A 27,285-nucleotide genomic window follows, 5' to 3' on the forward strand; every position below is an offset into this window, starting at 1 on the left:
TAAGTGAGCCTCAATGTAAATGGTGAAGGCCATTTGAGTAAAACTAGTTAGCACTAAACACAACATAATTAAGGTAATAACAATTGCAATGAAGATAAATTGATACTGAATTGCATTGCTTACTTTGAATTAAATAAGACTTACGTAATTTAACAAAATTGCTTGATGCTAATGCAATCTTTATGTTAGGCTTTTGACTGAATCATGAACATCTCCTAGTGGAAGCAAGAAGTAACATTGAAATGAGATATAATCAATCTTAAGAAAATCAACTATGAAACCAAATTATGGTTATCGAGTGATATTTTTATTGCGAAGCTAAATTTCAAATTTACGATTAAAAAACTAGAAGTTCAATTTTATGTGACTCGATCAATTCCCGTTTTCTCATTAAAATTTTATTAGGTACTTCATCTAACCGATACTCAATTTAAATCTTTGCTTCGATTTAAATGCATAACACTTTAAGATTTTATGAAAATTGTATGTAAATGAATATAAGTAAAAGTTAGTAAAAGTTTATTAGTTTGAATGTTTAATGAAATATGATTTTTGAGCAGCTTTGAATAGCATATTTGCATATGAAGTTCCAGTTTTTGAAACCAATGACTTGAAATGTCCAGTTTCTTGTTTCAAGAGTAGATAAGGTTCTCCATATTCAAGCACTTGTCCAGCATCAATCAAGAGAATCTTATCCACATCAATAATCGTATTGAGTCTATGAGCAACTGTAAGAACAGTACAATCCTTGAACTCTGCTCTGATTGTTTCTTGAATTAAAGTGTCTGTTTGATGATCCATATTGGATGTTGCTTCATCAAGAATCATAATTTTATTTCGTTGAAGTAAAGCTCGAATTAAACAGAGCAATTGTCGTTGACCTAAACTTAAATTGGATCCTCCTTGAGTAACAATAGCATCCAGTCCACCAGGCATGCACTCGATGGTACGAGCCAAGTTTACGGTCTTTAGGGTTGACCAGATGAAGTCATCTGAATATTCGGTTAGAGGATCGAGATTGGATCGAATTGTTCCAGTGAAGAGAATTGGATCTTGAGGAATAATCGATATCTTGTTTCGTAAATCATGAAGTCCAAGTTGTTTGATATCAATTCCATCGATGATGACACTTCCATCGAACTCTGTTAATCTGAATAATACTGATATCAATGAACTTTTTCCAGCTCCAGTTCGACCAACAATTCCAATCTTCTCACCACTGGAAATAGTAAAGTTCAAGTTCTTAAGAACGGGTTTAATGGAACCAGGATAAGTTAGATAAACATCTTTAAATACAATGTCACCTAAATTAGGCCAACTTTTTGATAATAAACCAGCTTTTATCGTATCCCATGAAGGCTCCATTGGGAGTCTACCATATTCCAAAACTCTTTCCACAGAAATCATGTTTGTTTCAAATTCGGCTGTTAGTCGTATCCCATACTGCAGGGATCCGAAAACTGAAAGAAGTGTCGATATAACAAGACCAACTTGACCACCATGAAATTTTTCAGGAAACACAAGAATCGCTATCATCATGGTGGCCAGTAATAATTCAATCGATAGATCAAGTATCATTCCAATCAATCGACTGACACCAAAATACATGAATTTGCATGCATTGTTGTCATCTATCAGACGATATAATTGCTTGATGAACTTCGATTCATATTGAAAGGCTCTTATTGTCATCAGCCCTTCATAACTCGTTGCTATCTGTGTATAAATCGGAGATCTTGCTGTTGAAAGAAAACATAATTGAATTAATATTCATATTCCACCAGCCATACAAGTTTTCTCACTTTGAGCTTCAAGTCTAACAATGAAACGAGCTGTTCGCAGATAGACGCGTCTAACGAACCACATTAGACATAAAACTAATACAGCTACAACAATGATGATTGGAAGAACAATTCCAGTGATTATAAGAACCCCGACCAGTTGTCCGAAGCTCTGAAAAGAGTTGAATCAGAATTATTAATGTGTTATGAACGAAAGTTTTATACTCATTTTTATATGCCAAGTTACTAAGTCAACGTTAAATGTCAGTAATTAAGTTTTAAGTTTTCAAATAACTGACATTGAAAATGCATGAATAATCAATTTCTGAAACTTTTAATCGGTAATTAAACTTTTAGTACTTTTAACTTACCAAGTTCATAAAAACTAAATTGTTGGCAATTATAATATCAATGATTCCCATATCACGAGTGAATCGATTCAGGATGCGACCTTCAATTTATTGTAAAATTAGATTTCTCTGTGAGTTTTCTGATTGAAACGAATTCGTAGACTTACCAACAGGATTAGTTTCAAAGAAAACAAGTCGAGTCTTTAATAATCTAGAAAATATACGGTTGTGTAAAGTCTCGGAAGATTTAAGAGAAATTCGATAGCTCATTCCTAGTCTTATGAATACTGATACCAACAGACTAACCATTAGTCCAAGATAAATATAAGCATTTCTTGTAATGAATGGTCTTGAATAAGTTGCAAAGTCACTGTTTGCTGTTGTTTCATTGTATGATTGTGATAACTCAAGTGAATCATCGGACCACTTCGATATCCACCAATCAGTGAAGTTAATTATTCCTTGTGAGAGGAAAGTCATTATTATGAAGATTGTTATGAATATTAAGTTTCCACCAGCTCTGAAGTAATCCAAATAGACTCGACTTCCAAGTGAACCAAGAGTTACTTTTTCTTCGCGAGATTCTAATTGTTCTTCGATTATTTTTGCCACTTCGACTTCATTTGTAACTTTCAGTGGATTGAGAATCTTTGGTTTCTGTTTAGTTGCTTCATCAGAATATAGTTCATCGATTGACAACATTTCTTCTTGTTTTTGATTTTCTGTTTCGCTATCATTCGATTCTTTTAAAAACTTTATAAAATCAATTCCAACATTATTTAGTTGTTCAAAAGTTCCAAAAGCCACTGATTCACCTTCATTCATGATTAGTATTTTATCAGCTCGACGAATGAATTGAAGTTGATGTGTAATTAAGACACGAGTCTTTCCTTTCAAATAACCATTAATGCATCTGCAATCAGATCGAGATCATTATTTTAGTATTTTTTGTGTTTAAAGTTGAATGATATTTACTTGTCAAATAAGTGTTCAGCAACTCCAGGATCAACAGCACTCAATGGATCATCGAAAATATAGACATCAGCATCTTCATAAACCGCTCTAAACAGAAACAAACAATTAATAAGTGAATAGATGAAGCATTGAAATAGGTTTACCTTGCAAGAGTAACTCTAGCCTTTTGTCCACCACTAAGAGTATAACCTTTTTCACCAACCAATGTGTTCTCACCATAAGGAAATGACTCAATATCTTTCTTCAGGGAACAACTTTCAATTACTTTAGAATATTTTGATTGAGAATATTCTCTTCCAAAGAGAATATTTTGTCTTATTGTTCCAGCAAATGTCCAAGACTCTTGAGGTGAATATGCTTTTCTACCGACGACTTTACATGAACCAGAAACTACAGCAATCTCCTCGAGCAAAGACATAACTAAACAAGTCTGTTGAATGGAGTTAGAATGTTGATTTACAATTAAACAGTCATTTAGCTTTCAATTTTAACAAAACCAGCTTTTCACAATAAATAAGTCTAACGAGGGAAGTATCCCAAGTGGTACGCTCTTTTTCGATTTTTTTGGGTTTATATTGTAGAGGATCGAAAATTATTAGACACGTATTTTGGCTTTTTTTTCGCCGGTGCGCGGTTCGAGATGTAGAGCCATTTCAAGTCGCGACAGTCAATTCAATGTAAAGCGTATGGAAGTAACTCTAAATTTCATTTTAATAAATAAAATGTTTTCTTGCTTATCAAAATAAATTTTACGGCTACTTTCATACGCTTTACATTGAATTGACTGTCGCGACTTGAAATGGCTCTACATCTCGAACCGCGCACCGGCGAAAAAAAAGCCAAAATACGTGTCTAATAATTTTCGATCCTCTACAATATAAACCCAAAAAAAAATCGAAAAAGAGCGTACCACTTGGGATACTTCCCTTGTAAGTTTATCCTTACTTTTCCTGAACCGACAGTTCCAATAATGACCAGTAACTCTCCAGGTTCTAATTTGAATGAAAGGTTTTTCAAGTTCACTATTTCTGAATTCTAATGAATGAATAGAAAAGTAAATTAGTTTCAAAATTAACATTAAAAGTTGTCTCGACGTTAAAAACTGGAATACAAACCTTGTCCCACTTAGCACTTAATTTATCAACGTATATTGAGCCTTTGTTCAAACTTTCATTTTCACTTCTGGTTAATGATTGTATTTTACGAGTTTCAAGCAGTAATAGTTCCTGTAAATCATTTGTTGGATTACGTTCAGAGAACAAGTAATATATTAGCACGCGTTAATTGTTAAGTCACTAGTAAAAGATTGATATTGTTCAAGTCCATCCTGTACCTGAGTTCTTCGGACAGAAACCAGAGTTTCGAAGAGTAATCCTGTTGCATTTCCAATGTGAAAAGTAACTGGCAGTCTCAGGGCATTGCATAAAGATATCGTAATAAAGACCAATTCGGGAGTCAATGGTCGACCAAGAAGAACGTGAAGTAATAAGCATGCAAAAACCATGATTCTTGGTGCTGATGTATGAATAGCCATGTTCATTAGTTTCAGACATGCTGAATTACGAATTTTACGCATCTCTTTTCTAAAACGAAAATAATGGAAATTTTGTTGAAAATTTTGAATTGAAAAATTAAAAATGCAATTAGAATGAATTATACCAAATTATAATACTCACTTTCGTATTTGTGAAATGATATCAGCAAACGACTTTTCCCATGTGAACATTTTGATTATCCTAATCGCTGAAATCATTTCTTCCATCAACTTTATTCTTTTATCAGTCAACTTCGATTTTTGAGCTCTGAATTCAGAAAATTCACCAAATTATCAGCAATTGTTCCTTCCATCTTCGGGATGAAGTTTTAGTAACAAAAAATTACCTAAACTTGTCTGAATACTTTCCTGTAACTGCTTGATAAGGAATGAGAAGAACCAAAACAATGACCAAAGCCAAACTCGCGAGACCCAACACATTTATCATATAAATGAGTACAACTATTCCCATCAGTGGACCTAGAACGATGTAAATTAGTGTGTACATAAGCTGTAAATAAAAGATAAATTTAGCCCATTAATAGTTGAACTTCTAACTCTCTCAACTGACTTTACCTCATCGAAATTGGACAAATCATTCGTGACGATATTGAGAATGTATCCAACATCAGTTTTCGTTGTCGCCGCTTTACTTAAAGTCAATATCTGCAAAAGTTATTTGATCAGTTTAATTTTGACTTGAAAGAAGTGATTCTTTACCTTCTTATAAACTACAGCCGTTAATGCAGTTTTGATTCTGAGGCCTTGTCTTAGCGTGAGAACAGTAATGTTATGACGAAGGGACCCGTATATGAATAGAGACAATACTAGGCCAATTGAACAGTACAAGCATTGGTTCCAAGTAACACCACTATAGTTATTTTTAGAGAAGTATCGAACTATCGAGCCAAGTAAAAAGGTTTGAACCAAATTCATTGTTTCCTTCAATGTCAAGTTAAATGCAAATAGAAAATTAGAAGAGTCTTTTAGATTAGCAAATATCATTTCATGTTCAACTTGTTCTTCAATATTCATTTAAATTAAACTTGCATCGATGGTTAACAAGATTCCGTAAAAGATCGTTTCCATTCCATAAGTTCTAACAATAGCTTTTAATAAACTTGGTTTTCTTTTTTTCAGCTTTCCATCTTCTATCTCTCGATTCCAATTCCTGTTGGAGCGAGAAATTAGCTTAGATCAGTAAAATCAACAATTAAATGAATCCCATGAGCTAACCTTTCAAATTGAACTGTAGCATTCAACGCCTCATCAGATTCTGGACATTTGTACAAATCATCTTTAGTCGGTTCACGGCTCAATCCTATTCTCAATGTGGGCGCAATCCACCTAAAACAGAATTAGATTTTGATAAAAGATTTTAAAGATTTAAAGATTTCACATATTGAAATGAGTATTTGGCAGCTTTAATGCAGCCTATTGCTGGATTTGAATAAAAGCTGATTATTTTCAACATTAAATGACAATCGTGTATCGAATTTTTATTCAAGATATAAGAATCGATACTCACCAGAATGATATCTTAGACAGGAACGAGACTTTATCATATCGACATGGTTTTGTTATTAGTTGCGGTTGCTCCATTGCTGTGCATCAAAACGTCCAAACTATTTGTTTTCACAAGTGATGATCATTTTCACATTGAAACATTAGATTCACTTTGAACGAATGAAATGAAAAAATATTTCACCAATGATCTTGGTCTTTATCTAAATTCTCATCTCAAAGTCATCATCTTTATTCTTGATAAACATTAACCACTTCTAATTGAATGATTTACCGGAAAATTTGGTCGTTGCTCTCAATATAAATGAGTTAAGGCATCTATGCAAGATTAAGTAAAACAACAAAACATAATCATAGTTGTTATGATACCAATCAAGATATCTGTAAAGCAATATATTATTTTATGAGCCTTAAACCTCGTCGAGTACAGTGTTCACTCAGAAATTGAACATCCGTGAATATATCTTATTCACTATTTACCGAGAAACCAATTTCATGATTTCCATAAATCTATCTAAAAATTTTACACGAAATCTTTGATATTCTAAATAATGAAAATTGAAAATAGAATTAACAAATGAATTTTAAAATTTTATTTTTTGTTATGTTTGATGAAATATGATTTTTGAGCAGCTTTGAATAGCATATTTGAATATGAAGGTCCAGTTTTTGAAACCAATGACTTGAAATGTCCAGTTTCTTGTTTCAAGAGTAGATAAGGTTCTCCATATTCAAGCACTTGTCCAGCATCAATCAAGAGAATCTTATCCATATCAATAATCGTATTGAGTCTATGAGCAACTGTAAGAACAGTACAATCCTTGAACTCTGCTCTGATTGTTTCTTGAATTAAAGTGTCTGTTTGATGATCCATATTGGATGTTGCTTCATCAAGAATCATAATTTTATTTCGTTGAAGTAAAGCTCGAATTAAACAGAGCAATTGTCGTTGACCTAAACTTAAATTGGATCCTCCTTGAGTAACAATAGCATCCAGTCCACCAGGCATGCACTCGATGGTTCGAGCCAAGTTTACGGTCTTTAGGGTCGACCAGATGAAGTCATCTGAATATTCGGTTAGAGGATCGAGATTGGATCGAATTGTTCCAGTGAAGAGAATTGGATCTTGAGGAATAATCGATATCTTGTTTCGTAAATCATGAAGTCCAAGTTTTTTGATATCGATTCCATCGATGATGACACTTCCATCGAACTCTGTTAATCTGAATAATACTGATATCAATGAACTTTTACCAGCTCCAGTTCGACCAACAATTCCAATCTTCTCACCACTCGAAACAGTAAAGTTCAAGTTCTTAAGAACAGGTTTAATGGAACCAGGATAAGTTAGATAAACATTTTTGAATTCCATGTCAGCTAAATTGGGCCAAGTCTTTGGTAATAATCCAGCTTTTATCGTTTTCCATGAAGGTTCTATCGGTAATCGACCATATTCTAAAACTCTTTCTACTGAAATCATGTCAGTTTCAAATTCGGCAGTCAATTTGATTCCGTATTGCAATGACCCAAAAGCCGTCAAAAAGGTTGAAATGACTAGACCCACTTCACCGCCAGGAAATTTGTCAGGAAAAGCAAGAACAACTATTAGTATTGTTGCCAATAGACCCACTACTGAAAGATCGATAAGTATTCCTACGAAGCGACTAACACCAAAATACATAAATCTACACGAAGTATTTTCATTTATGAATTGATAAAGTTGTTTAATGAATTTAGATTCATATTGAAAGGCTCTTATTGTCGTCAATCCTTCATAAGTGGTTGCGATTTGTGTATACACTGGAGACCTTGCTGTCGAAAGAAAACAAATTTTGATTAACATGTTTAATAAGTTTATGTTTTGATATTTTTCTTACTTTGAGCTTCGTATCTAACTATGAAACGAGCGATTCGCAAATAGACATTTCTTATGTACCATGCATAAACTAAGATTACCACAACCACGACTATGATGATTGGAACAACTATGCTAGCGAGGATCATTCCACCAATAATTTCAATCAGATCCTATTGAGAAAAGATTCCATGAATTTTTACTGTCGATTTGAAAGTTTTTTTGTATTTACCAAGTTCATGAACATAAGGTTTTCTGCTATTGTTACATCGATGATTCCCATATCACGAGTGAATCGATTTAAAATACGACCTGAAGGTGCATTAATTAGATATGTTGCTTTGAAAAATGAAAAAATAATTTATTTATAAACTTACCAACAGGATTCGTTTCGAAAAACGCTAAACGAGCTTTTAATAATCGAGCGAATATTCGATTATGTAATGTTTCTGAGGATTTCAAGCAAAGACGATAGTTCATACCCAATCGTATGATTACTGCTACTAATAAACTGAACATCAAACCGAGATAAATATATGCATTTCTCGTAATGAATGGTCTTGAATAAGTTGCAAAATCACTGTTTGCTGTTGTTTTATTGTACGATTGTGATAACTCAAGTGAATCATCGGACCACTTCGATATCCACCAATCAGTGAAGTTGATTATTCCTTGTGAGAGGAAAGTCATTATTATGAAGATTGTTATGAATATTAAGTTTCCACCAGCTCTGAAGTAATCCAAATAGACTCGACTTCCAAGTGAACCAAGAGTTACTTTTTCTTCTCGAGATTCTAATTGTTCTTCGATTATTTTTGCTACTTCGACTTCATTTGTAACTTTTAATGGATTGAGAATCTTTGGTTTCTGTTTAGTTGCTTCATCAGAATACAATTCATCGATTGACAACATTTCTTCTTGTTTTTGATTTTCTGTTTCACTATCATTCGATTCTTTTAGAAACTTTATGAAGTCGATTCCAACATTATTTAGTTGTTCAAAGGTTCCAAAAGCCACTGATTCACCTTCATTCATAATTAGTATTTTATCTGCTCGACGAATGAATTGAAGTTGATGTGTAATTAAGACTCGAGTCTTTCCTTTCAAATAACCATTAATGCATCTGCAATCAGATCGAAATCATTATTTTAGTATTTTTGTGTTTAAAGTTGAGTAATATTTACTTGTCAAATAAGTGTTCAGCAACTCCAGGATCAACAGCACTTAAAGGATCATCAAATATATAGACATCAGCATCTTCATAAACGGCTCTGAATGGAAATGAAATATTAATAAGTGAATAGATGAAGCATTGAAATAGATTTACCTTGCAAGAGTAACTCTAGCCTTTTGTCCACCACTAAGAGTATAACCTTTTTCACCAACCAATGTGTTCTCACCATAAGGAAATGATTCAATATCTTTCTTCAGGGAACAACTTTCGATTACTTTAGAATATTTCGATTGAGAATATTCTCTTCCAAAGAGAATATTTTGTCTTATTGTTCCAGCAAATGTCCAAGACTCTTGAGGTGAATACGCTTTTTTACCGACGACTTTACATGAACCAGAAATGACAGCAATCTCTTCTAGTAGAGACATAACTAAACAAGTCTGTTGAATAAAAAATATCACTGATTATGTAGCTGTTCCGAAATTTACTTCGAATTCACTTCTTTTCGTTTTCTTTCGTCTTCTCATCTACCTATCAACTAATGGAATTTCCGGTCATCCATCCTAACAAATCCTTCCCACTGAATAATTCTTCATCAGATTAGTTTAAAAATAGGCAATAGACTTAAGTTATTCTCACCTTGCCTGCACCAATGCTGCCAATGATGACCAATAGTTCTCCTGGATGTATTTTAAAAGAGATGTCTTTTAAGTTCATTATAGTCGAGTTCTATGGAGAAATCGATACGATTTCGGATTAATATGAAATCAGTTCAAAAATGAATATTCAAAATACAAACCTGATCCCATTTAGCATTAAACCTGTGCATCCATATTGAGCCTTTAACCATACTTTCCTTTTCGCTTCTCGTTAATTCTTTTGTTTGACGCGTTTCAGATAGTAAAAGTTCCTGTAAATATTGTCAATTGATAGCAAAATTTGTTTTCATCTAACACGAAAAGATCATTACTGTACCTGAGTTCTTCTCACTGAGACCAGAGTTTCAGCGAGTAATCCTGTAGCATTTCCAATGTGAAAAGTGACAGGAAGTCTCAAGGCATTACATAAGGATATCGTAATGAAGACTATTTCAGGAGTCAATGGTCGACCCAGAAGAACGTGTAACAGTAAACAAGCAAAAACCATGATTCGAGGGGCTGATGTATGAATAGAAACGTTCATCAATTTAAGAATCGCTGCATTACGGATCTTTTTAATCTCTTTTCTGTAAGAAAATATTTGACCAAATTCAGGGCATTTGAAGCGGACGAGGCATAGAAAATGAAAAATTCACCGAATTACTCACTTTCGTATTTGTGAAATGATATCAGCAAACGACTTTTCCCATGTAAACATTTTGATTATCCTAATGGCTGAAATCATTTCTTCCATTAAACTGATTCTTTTGTCAGTCAACTTCGCTGTTTGAGCTCTGTGTCCATAAAAATGATGAAATTTTTGGTTATTTGTAAAAAAAGGTTCAAGCTAAGTCTTTTAGTCTTCAGATTTCAAGATTTCATGAAATTACCTAAATTTGTCTGAATATTTGCCTGTAACTGATTGATAAGGAATGAGAAAAACCAGAACAATGACCAAACCGAGACTCGCGAGTCCAATAACATGTATCATGTAAATGAGTGCAGCTATTCCCAACAATGGACCTAAAACAAGGTAAATGATCGAGAAGGTGACCTGTGAATAAAAGATTGAATCGATTAAATTCCAATTTCGATATCGACTGAACTAAAATCTTTACCTCCTCAAATCTCGTCAAATCGTTTGTTAGGATATTGAGAATGTAACCGACATCAGTTTTCGTTGTTGCGGCCTTACTCAATGTCAATATCTGCAAGAGTCAATCAGTCAGTTAGTGTTACTTTGGAAGAGGTGATTCTATACCTTTTTATAAACAGCAGCTGTTAATGCCGTCTTTATTCTTAGACCTTGTCTCTGAGTCAAGATAATAACATGATGACGAAGGAATCCCCAAAAGAATATAGCTGACACCAGAGCGATTGAACAGTACAAGCATTGATTCCATGTGACATTACTGTAGTTGTCCTTAGAAAAGTATCGAACAATGAATCCAAGAAGAAAAGCTTGAAACAAATTCAAAGTATCCTGTAAAGTAAAGTCATTTGTGAATATTCACTGACAATTAACATCACTAACATGTTGATAGCATTTTATCAAAATCTCATTGCTCAACTTATGCTTCATTCAATTCGCTCGCAAAGATATTGTAATTCATTGATATTCATTTGCTTTTATTCAATAGTTTGTATTATTTACTAATTAACTAGTCTTTTAGTTTTCGATTTAAACTCAACTTACATCAATGGTTAGCAAGATTCCATATAAAATGGTTTCGATTCCATAAGTTCTGGCGATTACTTTCAACAAACTTGGCTTTCTATTGTTCAACTTTCCATTTGCAATCTCTCGATCCCAGTTTCTGTTCTCATTTGAAAAGCAAGTAAAATTATTAAACTCAATATTTTGATGAATCCCATGAGCTAACCTTTCAAATTGAACTATAGCATTGAGCGCTTCATCGGCTTCTGGACATTTGTATAAATCATCTTTGGTCGGTTCACGACTCAATCCTATTCTCAGTGTAGCAGCACACCACCTGAAAAAGAAATTGAAACTTTAGTATTCTCATTATTCCTGTCTCTTGAGTTTCGGCCAAGTTGAATAAGCTTCATTCATCGCTTTTTTCCTCATTAACTGATCCGATGAACATGCAGAAGTAGCATTAATTCAAAATGTATTTTCAAGAAAACAAGTGTCACTACTCACCAGAATGTTATCTTAGATAACAATGAGCCTTCATCATATCGACATGGTTTTGTTATCAGCTGCGGTCGCTCCATTATTCAATTTAAAATGAATAAAACTTATGAAGAATCAATTTTATTTTAAACATTCGATTTTCAACTGTCAATGGTTTTAATTCTTAACATGTTGACTTTGAAACAGAATAATAAAGATGCAATTCATGATTAAGGTGAAAATTTCCATCTTGTTATTTGTTAACCAATTTGCCTCCTCAAAGACACCATGCTAGATCTTGATAATGTTCAACCACTTCAATGTTTATGATTATCAAGCAATCTTATCAAATAAATGAGGAAATTCAGCAGGCAAAAGCAACAGTTAGTTGAAGTAATTACTATAAACATCATGTATCGACCAATCTCGCAAATGCTTTGGAAGAATAGAGAACTTCCACATTTGAACAAATGCTTTCGCAATAATATCAACGGTTCGAAATCTAATTTTTATAAAATAGTGATAAAGCTCTTTGCTGAAATACCATTTTATTGAAATCGAGGGTACCACGAAAACTTATTAATTTACGAAGAAATAAATTAATCGCATCTCTAACTTAATTCTCATTAGCATAAAATGACGCAAACGCTCGCTAAGACTAAGCTGCTTCACGGCTGATCCAGTAATCAAGGCATGCAGTTTAAGCGAGATTTGAAATTCTTAGTTTATTTCAATGTGTTTTGTTATTTTTGTATTGAATTTAACACTTTATATTTAAATAAAATCTAGCTTATACAGAATACTTTATGGATTATTGTGTTAGATGTTTTATGGCATATGATTTCTCAGCTATCTTGTAGAGCATATTTGAATATGAAGATCCAGTTTTCGAAACCAATGACTTGAAATGTCCAGTTTCTTGTTTCAAGAGAAGATAAGGTTCTCCATATTCAAGCACTTGTCCAGCATCAATCAAGAGAATCTTATCCATATCAATAATCGTATTGAGTCTATGAGCAACTGTAAGAACAGTACAATCCTTGAACTCTGCTCTGATTGTTTCTTGAATTAAAGTGTCTGTTTGATGATCCATATTGGATGTTGCTTCATCAAGAATCATAATTTTATTTCGTTGAAGTAAAGCTCGAATTAAACAGAGCAATTGTCGTTGACCTAAACTTAAATTGGATCCTCCTTGAGTAACAATAGCATCCAGTCCACCAGGCATGCACTCGATGGTTCGAGCCAAGTTTACGGTCTTTAGGGTCGACCAGATGAAGTCATCTGAATATTCGGTTAAAGGATCGAGATTGGATCGAATTGTTCCAGTGAAGAGAATTGGATCTTGAGGAATAATCGATATCTTGTTTCGTAAATCATGAAGTCCAAGTTGTTTGATATCTATTCCATCGATGATGACACTTCCATCGAACTCTGTTAATCTAAATAATACTGATATCAATGAACTTTTACCAGCTCCAGTTCGACCAACAATTCCAATCTTCTCACCACTGGAAACAGTAAAGTTCAAGTTCTTGAGAACAGGTTTAATGGAACCAGGATACGTTAGATAAACATCTTTAAATACAATGTCAGCTAAATTGGGCCAACTCTTCGGTAATAAACCAGCTTTTATCGTATCCCATGAAGGTTCCAATGGAAGTCTTCCGTATTCCAAAACTCTTTCTACGGAAATCATGTTTGTATCAAATTCTGCTGTTATCCTCACACCATGCTGTAGAGCTTGAAAAATAGTGAGAAAGGTTGAAATAATAAGTCCAACTTCGCCACCAGCGAATTTCGATGGAAATGAAAGAACTGATACTAAAATTGTTATTAGTAACGGAAGCATAGATATATCAAGAATCATTCCCATCAATCGACTCACACCGAAATATATGAATTTACATGAATTATTATCGTTTATACATTGATAAAGTTGCTTAATGAATTTAGATTCATATTGAAAGGCTCTAATCGTAGTCAAGCCTTCATAAGTTGTAGCGAATTGTGTATAGATAGGAGATCTTGCTGTTTAAGAAAAAAATGAAATTATTTGTGTTTCTGTTATTACATTAAGAGATTCTCAGCACTTACTTTGAGCTTCCATTCTAACAATATAACGAGCTACTTGCAAATAGACACGTCTGGCATACCACGCCACTATTAAAATTACCGGAATCACGACAATGATAACAGGTAAAACAACTGCATTGATTATTATCGCACCGAAAATGTGTAAAAGATCCTGTAGTGAAAAGTAACAAGTAAAAGTTAAATCTATGTCCAGAATGATATCGCTTGAAACGATTGAATGTCTGGTTTTGCATTTAACAATTTTTTAATGAAACTTATTTACCAAGTTCATTGAGATTAAATTGTTGGCTATCGTGACATCAATTATTCCAATATCACGAGTGAAACGATTCAGGATGCGGCCTGTGAGATCAAAGACAGAATTTTTAGTGATTTTCGATTAAGAATGGTTTATAAGTATGCATACCAACAGGATTCGTTTCGAAAAACGCTAAACGAGCTTTTAATAATCGAGCGAATATTCGATTATGTAATGTTTCTGAGGATTTCAAGCAAAGACGATAGTTCATACCCAATCGTATGATTACTGCTACTAATAAACTGAACATCAAACCGAGATAAATATATGCATTTCTCGTAATGAATGGTCTTGAATAAGTTGCAAAATCACTGTTTGCTGTTGTTTTATTGTACGATTGTGATAACTCAAGTGAATCATCGGACCACTTCGATATCCACCAATCAGTGAAGTTGATTATTCCTTGTGAGAGGAAAGTCATTATTATGAAGATTGTTATGAATATTAAGTTTCCACCAGCTCTGAAGTAATCCAAATAGACTCGACTTCCAAGTGAACCAAGAGTTACTTTTTCTTCGCGAGATTCTAATTGTTCTTCGATTATTTTTGCTACTTCGACTTCATTTGTAACTTTGAGTGGGTTGAGAATCTTTGGTTTCTGTTTAGTTGCTTCATCAGAATACAATTCGTCTATTGACAACATTTCTTCTTGTTTTTGATTATCTGTTTCACTATCATTCGATTCTTTTAGAAACTTTATGAAGTCGATTCCAACATTATTTAGTTGTTCAAAAGTTCCAAAAGCCACTGATTCACCTTCATTCATGATTAGTATTTTATCTGCTCGACGAATGAATTGAAGTTGATGTGTAATCAAGACTCGAGTCTTTCCTTTCAAATAACCATTAATGCATCTGCAATCAGATCGAGATCATTATTTTAGTATTTTTGTGTTTAAAGTTGAGTAATATTTACTTGTCAAATAAGTGTTCAGCAACTCCAGGATCAACAGCACTCAATGGATCATCAAATATATAGACATCAGCATCTTCATAAACCGCTCTAAACAGAAATAAACAATTAATAAGTGAATAGATGAAGGATTTAAATAGGTTTACCTTGCAAGAGTAACTCTAGCCTTTTGTCCACCACTAAGAGTATAACCTTTTTCACCAACCAATGTGTTCTCACCATAAGGAAATGACTCAATATCTTTCTTCAGGGAACAACTTTCAATTACTTTAGAATATTTTGATTGAGAATATTCTCTTCCAAAGAGAATATTTTGTCTTATTGTTCCAGCAAATGTCCAAGACTCTTGAGGCGAATACGCTTTTCTTCCGACGACTTTACATGAACCAGAAATGACAGCAATCTCTTCTAGTAGAGACATAACTAAACAAGTCTGTTGAATAAATAATATGTAAATTTTCGCATTTGCGTTGTATATTCGATTTCATCTAATCTACTTTCAGTAGAGATTCTTCATTCAATATTGTTATGTCTTACTTTTCCCGAGCCAACAGTTCCTATGACGATCAATAATTCTCCAGGCTCTAATTTGAATGAAACGTCTTTCAAAGGCGTTATCTTTGAGTTCTAACAAAAAAAGAAAAACTTGCATTAATTCACTACAATATCAAATTCATCTTGAATGATGGGGGTCCCACCATCAACTAGATACAAACCTTTTCCCACTTAGCAGTGAATCTGTCAACGAATATTAAGCCTTTAGCCAAACTTTCATTTTCACTTCTGGTTAGAGCTTTTGTTTTACGAGTTTCAAGCAGTAATAGTTCCTGTAAATTTTTTTGATTAAGTCGGAAGAATACTGAATCTGTTAAATCACTATTAAAAGATTAACAGCTGTTTCATTCCATCCTGTACCTGAGTTCTTCGGACAGAGACCAAAGTCTCAAATAGAAGTCCCATTGCATTACTACTGTGGAAAGTGACGGGAACTTTCAAAGCATTACACAGAGAGAGTGTGATAAAGGCCAATTCAGGAGTCAAAGGTCGACCCAAAAGGACATGGAATAATAAACATGCGAAAACCATTATCCTCGATGCTGATGCATAAACAGAAATGTTCATCAATTTCAATATCGCCGCATTTCGAATTTTGATCATCTCTTTTCTGTAATTGAAGAATTGAATTGAGAAAGAAAAGGAGAAATTTCGGAGAAAATCAAGAATTTCAAAGAATTCGATATTCTTCGGATAACTCACCTTCGTACATCTGAAATGAAGTCTGCAAATGACTTTTCCCAAGTGAACATTTTGATTATCCGAATTGCTGAAATCATTTCTTCCATCAACTTTATTCTTTTATCAGTCAACTTCGCTGTTTGAGCTCTGAATTGAGAAAGTTCATCAAATTATCATCAATTATTTCTTTCGTTTCTCCAATTTGAGATTCTTTCATCAGACAAAATTACCTAAACTTGTCTGAATATTTAGCTGTGATTGCCTGATAAGGAATGAGAAGAATCAAGACAATGACTAAACCGAAACTCGCTAATCCCAAAATATATATCATGTAAATGAGTGCAACTACTCCCATCAATGGACCCAAAATGATGTAGTTGATGCTGAACATAAGCTGTGACAAAAGATTCCAAAAATTAATTTCGAATTCGATTGCAAATGAACAAATTCACCTCATCGAATCTCGACAAATCATTCGTCACTATATTAAGAATGTATCCAACATCAGTTTTCGTTGTTGCCGCTTTGCTCAATGTTAGTATCTGTAGAAGAGAGAATTAGGTTTATGTTGTTCGAAGTGCATCTCGAATACCTTTTTATAAACTACAGTTGTCAATGCAGTTCTAACTCTTATTCCTTGTCTTTGAGTGAACATGAAGACATGATGGCGAATCAGTCCAAAGCAGAATAGAGTAAATACCAGAGCAATTGAACAGATCAAGCATTGATTCCAAGTAACATTGCTGTAGTTATTGTCAGAGAAGTAACGAACTATGAATCCAAGAAGAAAGATTGATGTAAAGTTGAATATTTCCTGCACAATTGAATTGAATGCATTGGAGAATCGATTAATTCTGAGTTGAAATGAATCATGAAGTAATCTGCAGAAACTTTCTATTTAATCATAAACTTGCATCGATAGTAAGTAACATTCCGAATAAAACTGTTTCTATTCCATAAGTTTTGACGATTGCTCTCAACAAGCTTGGCTTTTTGTTATTCAACTTTCCGTCTTTGATTTCTCGGTCCCAGTTTCTGTTTTGAAAAGAAATGCAAATCAATAACATTTCAAAGAATCTCAATGAATGGCATCGATTTACCTTTCAAATTGAACTGTAGCCTTGAATGCTTCATCATAAGCTGGACATTTGTACAAATCATCTTTGGTCGGTTCACGATTCAATCCTATTTTCAATGTAGCAACACACCACCTGAAACAAAAGGTTTCATTGAAAATTTTTTCAAATCTATTTCGATCTGAGTTTAGCCAAATCACTATAAAACTTGCCGCCATACTTTCGCTTCCATTAACACTATGGAATCGATGTAAGGCATACAGTGTAAATATGCATTTGATAGCGACATTCAAAATAGACACTTGTATTTACGAAGTTGAGTACTCACCAGAAAAATATTTTAGACAAGGACGAGGCTTGCTCGTATCGACATGGCTTCGTTATTAACTGTGGCTGCTCCATTATTATGCATCGGCTACACACTTGGATGAAGCACTAAAATACTGACAATACAATAACAAATGACAATGGTTAAGGTTCTCGATACATTGACATTGAAACAGAAGAAGCTCAATCTTGGTTACCCTCTCAAAGACATCATTTTAAATCTTGATTAACACAAACCACTTCTAGTGTTAATCATTTTATTGCCAACTGGCTAATTTTGTGCTAAATATAAACCAATCCATTGGCTCAAGGCTAATATCAAGTATAATTAAAACAATTATGATTAGATTAAAGATTAATACACAATGAAAGTAAACCATCATTTGTAGTTTAATCGATTTGTAATATTACAATACAAAAAAAGATTCATTTACAATATCTGACACTTTTTACATTTTACGAGTTACAAGTTTCTAAATCATATGCCAAAGGTTACTTTTTAGAGACGCTCCAGGACTCAATTCGAATCGATAACATATACAGTTGAACAGATGGGTGTTAAGCAACATTCAGTATGTATGGGTTTGTAAGGCTCATGTATCTTCCTCGGAATGTTTGCAATAAACTAACTCAAAAAAGTCAGCGACTTCAAGCATAACAACGTCAATGACTCTTCCGCAGGTTCACCTACGGAACCTTGTTACGAATTTTACTTCCTCTAAATGATCAAGTTTGAACACCTTTTCAGCTCAATCCAACCACTACTGTAGTTTTCCAGTGGTCTGATTGACCAGTCTTCACTAAATCATTCAATCGGTATAACGGTTTAACAGATTAACTTTATTCTTACGCGGGTTTTAGTCCAATATAAACAAACGACTCAATTAGATGGACTAAAATTAAGCATTATTAAAACAATTATGAATACATTAAAGAACTGCGCATTAAACTTAATGCATTGCAAACAAGAGACACTTATACCTGTACGTGCAACATAAAGGATTAAATGCGCTTTCAACTTTGACTTTTCATGCTTTCAATTGTGATATGGAATAGAATGGAAATGATAAAGAAAATTGTTGAAATGAGTTTGATCTGAAGTAATTGTGTAACAAATTGTCCAATTTTCCAGCAAACGTGGTTAATTTTGTGTTTTGCTGAAAATATTTCAATCATTGCTATTTAATTTGAAAAATTTTCTGCTAATAAAAGCAACATTTCGCCATGAAAAGAGTTAACTTTTCAATTTAAAAATAGACTAATTGTTACCTCTAACTAACCATTTTTATGATCACTCAAGCTGACTATCTTTTGTAAGAAGATAACAATTAAAGAACCAAATTGGTTTGATAAACAAGTATTTAACACACAATATAACAATGAAGTGAAAACCAACTAAGTGTTTGGTTTCATTAAAAGTTCATTACAAATGAAAAGTTTTTCAAATTGATTTCAATTCAAAAGGATAAAACATGTTGAAAAGGTGTGAATGGAAGCATTTTTTCATCAAATCATCGCCATTTTCATCATTGAATGAACATTGCAAAGCATAAACCAAACAATTGAATACAAAAGTGAAGCTAAAAGTAAACTGAGAAAATTATTCATGAAATTTCTAACGTTTTTTTCTTTGCTCTTTTCGTTAAACAGAAAAGTATGGAACCGTCAATTTTGTTCGAGATTCACCTGGAACTACATATCGGCCGAGTGTTACCCTTGAATCGGGTGTTAATCTATTTTTGGGCGAAAATTTATTTTCTTCCGAGTCGAAGACGTACCTAAGTCAATATCAAGTTTTGCGTTGGGCCACTGAAATCATGCCTTTAGCTTTGGCCTTGAAAGGTTCTCGAGTAATTTCTTCCTTTTGGGCGACTTCCTTTTACCTTTCAGGTATTCTCATATCATTTGGCAGTCACCTTGTTCTTTGGGGAACTTTGATTGAAGCAATCATTTCAATTTCACCCGATTCATTGCGTCAATCAAAGACTACAATTGCATTTATAACTTCACTCATTGGCTTTTCAGTTTCAGTTGCCATCAATTCATGGGTAAGCATTCAAATGCATAACTTGCAGTTGAACAAAAATTGTTTGATAATCCAATTGAGCAAAGAATTTTAATGAATTGAGAAAAAAATATTTCAATCAAATTATAAGTTCGATTCAAGTCAGAACTTTTTTTGAAAACCTTGAGACGAACAAAAAAAGTGAAAAAATTGCATGAAAAAGCTGTTTCTTGAAAGAAGTTTCTTCTGTTCTGCTAACGATAAAGTCAATATTCGTGAGTCGAAAGTGATTATCACTGGCCATGATTGGAGGTTATTTTTCAAGATGAGATCAGATGAAATGGTGAAAAAGAAGCTGAAAATTCTGAATATTCGATTCAAGTCAAGGGTTGGAATCAATCTAATGAAGTTTCATATTTCATTCTGAATTGATTATGATTCTGTCAGTTCTTTAAAATTTTTGTTCGATTTTTCTGTTCATTATTTATCTTTTGTTTCATTTATTTTTATTTTTATTTTCTTTATTTTCTATTTTCATAAATTTTTACGTCCTTCTTGGCGATTTGTAGATCAATGATCATATAATATACTTTTTAGATTCGTGTTTTGCATCCATTTGTTGGATCGCCTGTCTCTACATGCTCATGGTTTCGGTTATTTTCGTGGTTCGAGGTAAGCCCTGTACACCTCATGATCTAGTCTCCAACTTGACCAAGGATCAAAAGATAATTTCATGGTTAACACCGATATTAACCTTCCATTGGAGCTTAGTGGTTACAGCAATTCTCACGGTAAGTTGACTGAAACCCTCAACTCGACTAATTATTGCATTGAAAAACAATAGAAATGCATAAATTCATAAATATCAGTCAACCTGAAAACAATCAGGAAAATAGGAAATTGGATTCGAAATGAAAAGTCAGTAAAAAATGAAACAATTGACTCGAGTTGTTTTCATCGATGGATATTTTAATTGATCAAGAATGAAAAGAATATCATAAACAATCTTTTTATTGATTAGACTTTATTCACTTCTTTTTGCCTTTTATCAACATCAAGGTTAAGACTATTCAGAGTAATCTTTTCGCACCAATTAAAACAATGCGCTAATCTTGTCTTGAGCAAGGTTGTTGACGCTTATTGTGTCACATAGGAATTGAAATGAAATGTTCATTTAACTCTTTTCCGTTTCTGTGGACACAATTGATGACAATATCAAATGTTGCCTTCAAGGTTGTATTGGTTATCAAGGTTTCTCACTGTTTACCGTTTATTCAACAATGAACGAGAAAATGGAATGAAAAGTTATGGTCATTCCCTTGGTGTGAAGTAAAAAGAAGAGAAAGAAAAGAAAGAGAAAAAATGAAAGGACAACGAATAATTATATCAACATTATCGCCATTTAATTATAGCTTTTATTGTTTATTAAAAGGTTTACATTATTATGACATTGGATAGCATCATGTTTTCCCTGTTAGTGATTCAGCAGTTTGCACACATTTCATTCAATATTGTCACCTTTGTCAGCATTTGTGCTCAATCAAACATCAAAACTCGATCATGTAAAAGACGCAATCGACAAAATATTTACACTTTTCAATTGTTTGTCGCAGTTCACAAAAAACAAAGGTTTCGTTAGTCAAGTTGTCAACTGATGGTAAAATATCAATTTCAAATTGTGAGGGATGAACAAAAAAACTGCTGTTTCGAATGATAGGATTTCAAAATTTTCAAAAGAAGGTCGAATCTAATCGAAAATATTAGATCATCACTCAAGCCTTTCAGTGAATAGAAAACGCTGAAATCAAAAAACCCAAAATTTCTTTTTTTCTATTCGAACCTCTCAACACATTTCGATCTAATTTCGGACTAGTTTCGGTCTTTAAATGCTTCATCTTTAAACTTCAATTCACTCGAGACTTCTCGGTAAAATCGAAGTTCAATTTTTATTCTAAAGATTATTTCGCCTTATTAAAGTTAGAAGTTTGATTTACTTGCATCAATGATTCCATGAATAACATTTCGTTTCACATTATCACTGTGAGTCAAGAATGACTTGAAACAAAAAAAGGAAACAATTAAAATTGATTTGATTCCAACAACTCAGCGTTTTGAAAAAATTCAACGTTTATTTATAACTCTACATTTAGTCGTTAGATGTCAGCAATCATTTCACGTAACACAAATAGTTGACTTGTAACTCCCTCTATCGACATAGAAAGTAAACTATCATCCAAAGTAAACCAAATTCAATCGTTCATCAAACTTAAAAATTTAATATTAAATTAAGATCGACCCAACAATAATGAAATTAAATTTCCTCTTATTGATCAAAATTTCTAATTCTATCTGAATAGTTTCAGTTACTTTACTGGTAAATCAAATATTGGCAGACAACTGAAAATGAGTCAAATGTTGATTTGTTTTTCTCTCTCTAATTAATAACTTGTCTTCCTTAATCATCTTTACTTCAATGAATCAATGAATCGACAATGAAAACAGGGAAACAGGTGAAGAAGGTTATTAAGGTGAACACAGCAAGAAAATAGAAAAGGCATTAATTTTGTTAATTTTTATTCACTTCAACTGCTCTTGAATAATGAACAGTAATCATTTTTTCAGGTCATGGTGAATTTAGTTTTAATTTTATGTTTTCTTGACGAGTTGATGTTGATGATAATTTATTACCAATCTTGACACAATTTTTGACTTCTCCTTTGAATCTTACCTTTTCTTGAGGCCAACTAACTTATCCGATTAAACTGGCCGTTGATGGATTTGATTAAGAGAGATATTTTAATGAATATTGTAAAAATTGAAGCAAACTTGAATGGAAACTTTGACGGCTTAAGAAAAGGTAAAACTGTCAATAAACGTCTAAATTAAGGCAATCACAATGATATTGAAACTCTTTACCTGAAGAAATGTAAATCTTTTTCCATTCAGTTTCAAAAAGGATTATTAATTATGGTTATCAACTTTCACAACTCAATATTATCAATTATTTGAAGAGTATTAATCAAGCTCGAGACCAGAAGAGAAAAAAAGAAAATTCAATTTCTTCCTTTTCTCTTCCTTGCCACATCCTGAATGATATCTTACCTGTTGATTGAATTTCCATTTGCAAATTTTGAGAAAAGTTTCAAAAGAAGAATCAAATTTTTTTCATTCCAATTGATCGCCATAGCAACCAGACGATTCTGGTAAAATTAGCTCGATATAAGCAGGTTAACTTTGTGGTTCCTTTTGGTGTCTTGCAGATGAATGAGAAAAGGTTGAAATTTTTCATTCAAATTCCACTTTCTTTTTGATCAATTCAATTGAATCAGTTTTGCTATAAAATATATTGAGAGAGAGTTGATGCTATATTTGATCCATGAAGAGGAAGGAAAATTTTGTGTAATAAAAGTGGAGAATGATGAAAATGATGTCGTTGGTGATGAGCATGATGTGGATAAAAAGGACTCAGGAAAGTAGATAAATGGCATAAATAACGCATTTAAATAAGTAAACTTTTAATCGGATTAATGGGAAGCATTCCAATTACATTGAAGAGCAATTTAAGATGAGAAAATGATGAGAATAAGAAATGACAAAACAATTGTGATTTGGATTGAAGCCAATTTCAACTTTGCTTCATCATCGTCTTTCAACTCACACGGCGAATCTCGACTTTTTTGTCCAACAAAATGTAGATTAATATTCTCGATCGCTTCATTTGAAGTCAATTGCGACTGAAAACGCTTTTACTGCATTTGCAACGTTTTGATGAACTTTTTACGAAGTTTTTACGTTTTGCTCGTTTCTCTCGTTCAACATTTACTTTCGAGTTTCCCGTTTTGCTCTTTGCCTTTACAAGTGTTGATTCAAGTGATGAACATCATGTTGGTGAATAAAAAAAGAGGGTAAATGATATCTTCTTTTATGAATTCTGATTGTTGGAAACTCTCCAAACCTGATGAGCTTTTCCTATTGAATCTTTGAGCGAAAAAAAACAAAAAGTAAAAAATGCTCCAAAAATGACTCTTTTCATTTTGTTGCTCATCTAAGTTTCTCAAAAGACTTTAGCACTTGACGTTTCAGGTTACAATGAAAATGCTTAGTAAAGATCAAGTGCGAAGGTTGAGAAAGGCAAAAATAAACATCGAAAAGACCTTTACTGATAAACAGAGTCGAGTTTTGATTTTGATGGAAAAATTTTTGCTAATATTTTTCTTTTCTTTTTCTTTCAGATTCTGTCGATACTATTTACTCGCTCTTACCTTGGATTTGAACTGTCTTGGTTCAACATCAGTTTCATGTATCCATTTTGGTCTTTTAAGGTCGCTATCGTCTGGAACATTTTGCAACTGGCGCCACTCTACATTGTCAGTATTTATGGGTTGACGCTATTTTTCATGTCACTTTGTACTTCTCGATCTTTACCCTTGTCTGTGAGGTTGAAAGACCTTTTCGCACCCGAAATTACCATTTACGAACCCGACATTCCGTCCTTTTTCCTCGATCCTTCGGGTCAACCATATCGACTGCCAGCCTCTATGCACGGCCATCATCCTCATCCACATCACCGTCACCACCATCACCATCATCACCATCATCATCCTCATTATCTCACCGAATCTGGCCTATCTCCCGATCCACCGCCAAAATATTCACCGCCGCCTTCATATTCATCAGCCACTGCGAAGCCCTTAATGAAACAGTTTCGATCGCGAATTTCATCGACTCTTGATCGAACCTTTCCCCGAGATTCCCAAGGAATTGTCATTTCTCCTGCAAACCTTAACCAACTCGATGAAACTAACGAATCAAGCAAACGTCCTAAACGACCTAAAATATCAACTAAAAGTTGAAACGCAATCAAGAGACTCGATTACTTTTGCGTTAACATTAAATTTCACTGTTGATTCCAAATGCCATTCCTAATCATCTAGTCGTTTCGTTGCCTGTTTTTGTCACTATACTTTTCCTGCCCAAATGCACATTGTAATATGAGATAAAGTTAATTTTTTAAAAAATAAATTAATGTTGAAAGTTAAAGTTGAACTGACGATTCATCCTTTCCTCTTGCCATTGAATAAAAATGTTCATTTTTACTCGTAAAAAGCATAAGGTTAAACTATTGGAGTAACTTTTATTACGGTGTCCCGATCAAAGAGGGAGGGACTAAAAGTGGAATATTTTTCGATCTAGATCGGTACCAATTATGAATCTAAGTTCATTTTAGAGATGATTTTGTCCTCTACAGGATGATATAATTCATAACTCTTCAGGGTAGTTCTGGTCGGATAGAAAATTCATTATCCAATCAAAGGGAAAATCTTAATAGGGAAATTTAACATGGGAAAATTGAAAAAAATGAAAATTTTACAAGAAAACGAAGGGTAATTTTAACTTTTAATTCGCTTTACGGTTAATTTGATGAAAATTCTGAACTTTGAATATTAAAAAATTATTAATTAGGCTTTATTCAGATTAAATTATCTATCTTCTGACCTGAAATCGAAAGTATAAAAAGAATATTACAGAATCAATAGGCCACTTTTTCGACCCGGCCCTTTTGTTCTTTTTTACATTTTTCTGACGATTCGAATTCTATCTGAAAATAATAAACTGTGATTTCGATTTAAGAATCGATGACGCTTCTAATGAGCGGAAAATCATGACCATGTGACATGTAGGTCGAAAGCTATGTCACTTTTAGTATCTCCCGCTTTGATCGGGACAACCTAATAAATATAACATTGCTCCATGTAATTGGACTGAATAAAGACACATCACTTGAAAAAAAAGTAACGAATGAAGAAGGGACTCACGTGATGTTACTTGTTACTTAAAATAAAGTAAAAAGTTCGAGTTTAATGTCGAGAGTCTGATCAATGTTGAGAGTAAAGAAGGGAACAGAAGAGAGAGAGAAAAGTGATCTTGAGGTTAATTGAGGATGATCCAAGAAAACGAAAAACTTTTCACTTTCTTCTTCTTCTTCTTCAATCATTATTCATCATCATCTTTACTTCCTTTGCCTCTTCATCTTCCCTCTCATCTTCATCTGAAAATGTCTTTGCCTGTTCCAATTATTATTGTACATTTACTCTTTTATCCACCTTAATTTACTTCACCTTTCTCTTCCCTCTCTCTCTTCACATTATCACCATCATTATCATCACTATCATGAACATTATCAATAAATCGAGTTGAGCCCTTTCCTCATTACAGTTAATTTGATTGATTGTTTCATCTATTTTAGTCCATTTCGTCTTTTCTCATTTGTTTTGTTTTTCCAGCAACAGTCGTTAACTAGTTTCATTAAAAACCATTAATTGATTAACTGTGCACTATGATTATGATCCCAATATGGCTACTTTCATTTCCTCTCTTCAGTTGACATTCAAGTTTTGTTTTCACACTCAACTCGCAACTTCATCTCTACAAGGACAAACTAGTGTTTAAAGGTCAATCAAAGGATATTGATTTTTTGCTGCTGTTGCAACGCTCTTGCCATGTCGTCTTTCCGTTCAGTTTGTACCCTTTGCCATCAAGATCAAATTGTGATCGTCCAATAAATGTCAAAATGGAAGCCAATTTAATTTCTTTTAAACGATTCGACTTGTTTACTGCTTAAACAGCCTTTTAAGACAAAACTTTTACCTTTGCCTTTTCAAGTTTTGTCTTGTGTTTCCACCATTTAGCTGGATTTACTGATTGTTCATTTACTTTAGCAATTTGTTTTCTCGTTTTCATCTCACAATGTCAACCAATACGATTAAACAAAAGGAAAGTTTAATTCATAAAATTCGTGAAATTGAATTGGAACGTATTGTGATTGAAGACCATTACGATGTGGTCAAAGAAATTGGTTCAGGCGATTATGGTAAAGTCGTTTTAGCGATTCATAAGCGAACAGGTACACAAGTAAGTACATGGTGCTATTAGAACTTCATTAGAATTTTTCTATTCATTGATAATGGAAGTGATTAAAAACACAAACTTTAGGGTTGACTTTAATCAATAACAAAACGAACGCCAAAATGCTAATGTTGGTTTTCGATCAACGCGCCAATTCGATGCTTTGAGTCAAAGCTTTCTCTGCATTTTCCATTTCGGTTGCCTGAAAGGCAACTAAAAAGTAAAACTAATTTTGATAAAATCGCTTCTTCGACCTTTCAAGTTTTCTTTTCAACACTGTGCAAGAATAAACTTAAAAATTGAGATAAAATGTGAAGTTTAACTATTTTTATGTTTACAAAAATATGTGGAAATACTTTAAACTTTGGTTCAACTCAATGACTTTTGATCGAATTTTTAGTGTTCTAAATTTGAAATGATGCAAAACGATGAGCGTCTTCAAACTTCAACTAAAGAATTT

At 33.2% G+C, this 27,285-nt stretch overlaps 5 protein-coding genes and 1 long non-coding RNA gene across 10 annotated transcripts in view; 1 reads left to right on the forward strand and 5 right to left on the reverse strand.

Annotated features, from left to right (window-relative positions):
* Positions 1–27,285, forward strand: part of LOC107365191 (sodium-dependent transporter bedraggled) — a 53,450-nt gene that overhangs the window by 18,275 nt on the left and 7,890 nt on the right. For 2 of the 3 annotated variants that reach the window (XM_089268812.1, XM_089268813.1), the window contains exons 6-8: positions 19,565–19,962; positions 20,489–20,710; positions 24,152–24,286. In XM_089268812.1, coding sequence (XP_089124938.1) covers positions 19,565–19,962; positions 20,489–20,710; positions 24,152–24,286 — 755 coding nt within the window. Of the gene's footprint in view, positions 1–19,564; positions 19,963–20,488; positions 20,711–24,151; positions 24,287–26,693; positions 26,832–27,285 lie in introns of all 3 variants that reach the window. The other variant, XM_089268811.1, reaches the window with a different exon arrangement.
* LOC107365188 (ATP-binding cassette sub-family C member 4-like) lies at positions 471–18,148 on the reverse strand. Of its 3 annotated transcripts, none has more exons than XM_089268808.1 (16): positions 17,916–18,148; positions 17,612–17,722; positions 11,528–11,648; positions 11,093–11,314; positions 10,950–11,039; positions 10,722–10,885; positions 10,500–10,625; positions 10,169–10,418; positions 4,222–4,332; positions 4,052–4,141; positions 3,250–3,536; positions 3,107–3,193; positions 2,299–3,044; positions 2,153–2,232; positions 1,803–1,953; positions 471–1,739 (listed from the first exon to the last, which is right to left on the reverse strand). In XM_089268808.1, the coding sequence occupies exons 1-16, from the start codon at positions 17,987–17,989 to the stop codon at positions 523–525; spliced, it is 3,927 nt and encodes a 1,308-aa protein (XP_089124934.1). In that variant the 5' UTR covers positions 17,990–18,148; the 3' UTR covers positions 471–522. The 3 variants fall into 3 exon arrangements, with proteins under 3 accessions (XP_089124934.1, XP_089124935.1, XP_089124936.1); XM_089268809.1 differs by lacking the exons at positions 17,612–17,722; positions 17,916–18,148 and adding exons at positions 11,715–11,825; positions 11,996–12,205; XM_089268810.1 differs by lacking the exons at positions 17,612–17,722; positions 17,916–18,148 and adding exons at positions 11,715–11,825; positions 11,996–12,189 and having other exon boundaries at positions 11,093–11,344.
* LOC149093641 (uncharacterized) lies at positions 4,783–5,336 on the reverse strand. Its single transcript, XR_016199622.1, has 3 exons — positions 5,217–5,336; positions 4,988–5,151; positions 4,783–4,908 (listed from the first exon to the last, which is right to left on the reverse strand). It is a non-coding gene; the product is annotated as an uncharacterized LOC149093641 (long non-coding RNA).
* LOC149093642 (cystic fibrosis transmembrane conductance regulator-like) lies at positions 5,361–6,484 on the reverse strand. The gene is made up of 3 exons (XM_089268815.1): positions 6,169–6,484; positions 5,877–5,987; positions 5,361–5,811 (listed from the first exon to the last, which is right to left on the reverse strand). The coding sequence occupies exons 1-3, from the start codon at positions 6,240–6,242 to the stop codon at positions 5,676–5,678; spliced, it is 321 nt and encodes a 106-aa protein (XP_089124941.1). The 5' UTR covers positions 6,243–6,484; the 3' UTR covers positions 5,361–5,675.
* LOC149093643 (ATP-binding cassette sub-family C member 4-like) lies at positions 6,757–10,103 on the reverse strand. Its single transcript, XM_089268713.1, has 8 exons — positions 9,993–10,103; positions 9,833–9,873; positions 9,347–9,633; positions 9,204–9,290; positions 8,397–9,142; positions 8,252–8,331; positions 8,042–8,192; positions 6,757–7,976 (listed from the first exon to the last, which is right to left on the reverse strand). Exons 1-8 carry the CDS (start codon positions 10,000–10,002, stop codon positions 6,757–6,759), a joined length of 2,622 nt encoding a protein of 873 aa, XP_089124839.1. The 5' UTR covers positions 10,003–10,103.
* On the reverse strand, positions 12,668–15,830 carry LOC149093644 (putative multidrug resistance-associated protein lethal(2)03659). The gene is made up of 6 exons (XM_089268814.1): positions 15,813–15,830; positions 15,422–15,708; positions 15,279–15,365; positions 14,328–15,217; positions 14,066–14,216; positions 12,668–13,999 (listed from the first exon to the last, which is right to left on the reverse strand). The coding sequence occupies exons 4-6, from the start codon at positions 14,334–14,336 to the stop codon at positions 12,780–12,782; spliced, it is 1,380 nt and encodes a 459-aa protein (XP_089124940.1). The 5' UTR covers positions 14,337–15,217; positions 15,279–15,365; positions 15,422–15,708; positions 15,813–15,830; the 3' UTR covers positions 12,668–12,779.

Source organism: Tetranychus urticae, chromosome 3, assembly GCF_039701765.1.
Source record: "Tetranychus urticae isolate SD_2017Ah chromosome 3, NJAU_TeUrti_SD_1.0, whole genome shotgun sequence".
Classification (NCBI taxonomy): domain Eukaryota; kingdom Metazoa; phylum Arthropoda; class Arachnida; order Trombidiformes; family Tetranychidae; genus Tetranychus; species Tetranychus urticae.